Here is a 999-nt window from a genome sequence, read left to right as displayed (position 1 = left end):
TGCTCAAGAGGAGGAAGCGGCAGCTGGTTCGGTGTTCCACTTCCACACCTTAACTTGACCACTTCCATCACCGGTGAAGAATAAGCCTCCGGGACCTATCTCGATCGATCTTATCTCTTCTTTTGCGAAAATCTTGCCCCTCTCAGCAAATCTGATTGGCCAGCAATGAATTAAAAAATGTTCAAACATTTGAGCAGGAGACAGGACACAGATACCAGGTTTCAGAAGATAACTGATTGTCTGAAGAAATAAAGAGACTTACGATGGCAAGTCATAGAGGCGCAACGAATTGTCGTTGCACGAGCACATCAACACCGGCTTGGCTTCTGCATCATGCATGCCACTTAGAGCTACAACACCCTGAACCCATAATATTCGTTAGTTATAACCGATAGATAACCAGGAGAGGCGGATAGGATAGCTTTACACGGCAATATGCATGATTCATGAACAGGGTTTTGTAAGGAAACCGTACATGTTCTTCCTTGTGAGTGTATGTCACTTCCAAGTTCCCACCTTCGGTAGCAACCCAAATCTATATCACCCAAAAGACACACCAAAAACCATAAGATTATAATCTACAACCTTGCTCGTGGAGAGAAAAACATAATGCAACAAGGTAAGACACGCGCCTTGACTGTGTTGTCCAATGAACAAGACAGAAGAAACTGATCCCAGCAGATGAGGGACGTGACAACAGATTCATGCTCTGTGAGTGTTTGTATACACTGCAGATTGTCGAGGCTCCATACCTTCAGAAAAGAAACAGAAAAAAAGGAAAAGGGTTAGCTCAAACGCAAACAGAAACACGACTTTTAATTCTGAAAGGATACTTACTTTTATAGAATTGTCCATGGAACCCGAATAAATTCTGTTCTTTCCAACACATAATGAAACAACTGCACGTGTGTGGCCCTTGAGTGAAGCAGCAGGATCAAAAGAACCAGTGGCGCCATTAAATCTCCAAACCAGAATAGAACCATCCTGCAGAGACAGAGA

General features: G+C 43.2%; 1 protein-coding gene across 1 annotated transcript; it reads right to left on the bottom strand.

Moving 5' to 3' along the window:
- Positions 1-3: 3 nt before the first annotated feature.
- On the bottom strand, positions 4-980 carry LOC104817631 (zinc finger CCCH domain-containing protein 48-like). Its single transcript, XM_010546882.1, has 5 exons — positions 838-980; positions 633-752; positions 476-535; positions 263-360; positions 4-151 (listed from the first exon to the last, which is right to left on the bottom strand). Exons 1-5 carry the CDS (start codon positions 853-855, stop codon positions 4-6), a joined length of 444 nt encoding a protein of 147 aa, XP_010545184.1. The 5' UTR covers positions 856-980.
- Between the last annotated feature and the right edge of the window lie 19 nt (positions 981-999).

The sequence above is a fragment of the Tarenaya hassleriana genome, unplaced genomic scaffold (genome assembly GCF_000463585.1).
Source record: "Tarenaya hassleriana unplaced genomic scaffold, ASM46358v1 Cleome2714, whole genome shotgun sequence".
Lineage (NCBI taxonomy): Eukaryota > Viridiplantae > Streptophyta > Magnoliopsida > Brassicales > Cleomaceae > Tarenaya > Tarenaya hassleriana.
Note: the sequence above shows the minus strand (reverse complement) of the source record. Positions and strands in the feature narration are given on the sequence as shown.

Bases quoted from the DNA above. Each gene is read 5' to 3' on its own strand.
- LOC104817631 (XM_010546882.1), bottom strand. The intron at 361-475 runs GTACGGTTTCCT...TTATGGGTTCAG, and splicing joins ACACTCACAAGGAAGAACAT to GGTGTTGTAGCTCTAAGTGG. The intron at 152-262 runs GTAAGTCTCTTT...CTGGCCAATCAG, and splicing joins CGCCTCTATGACTTGCCATC to ATTTGCTGAGAGGGGCAAGA.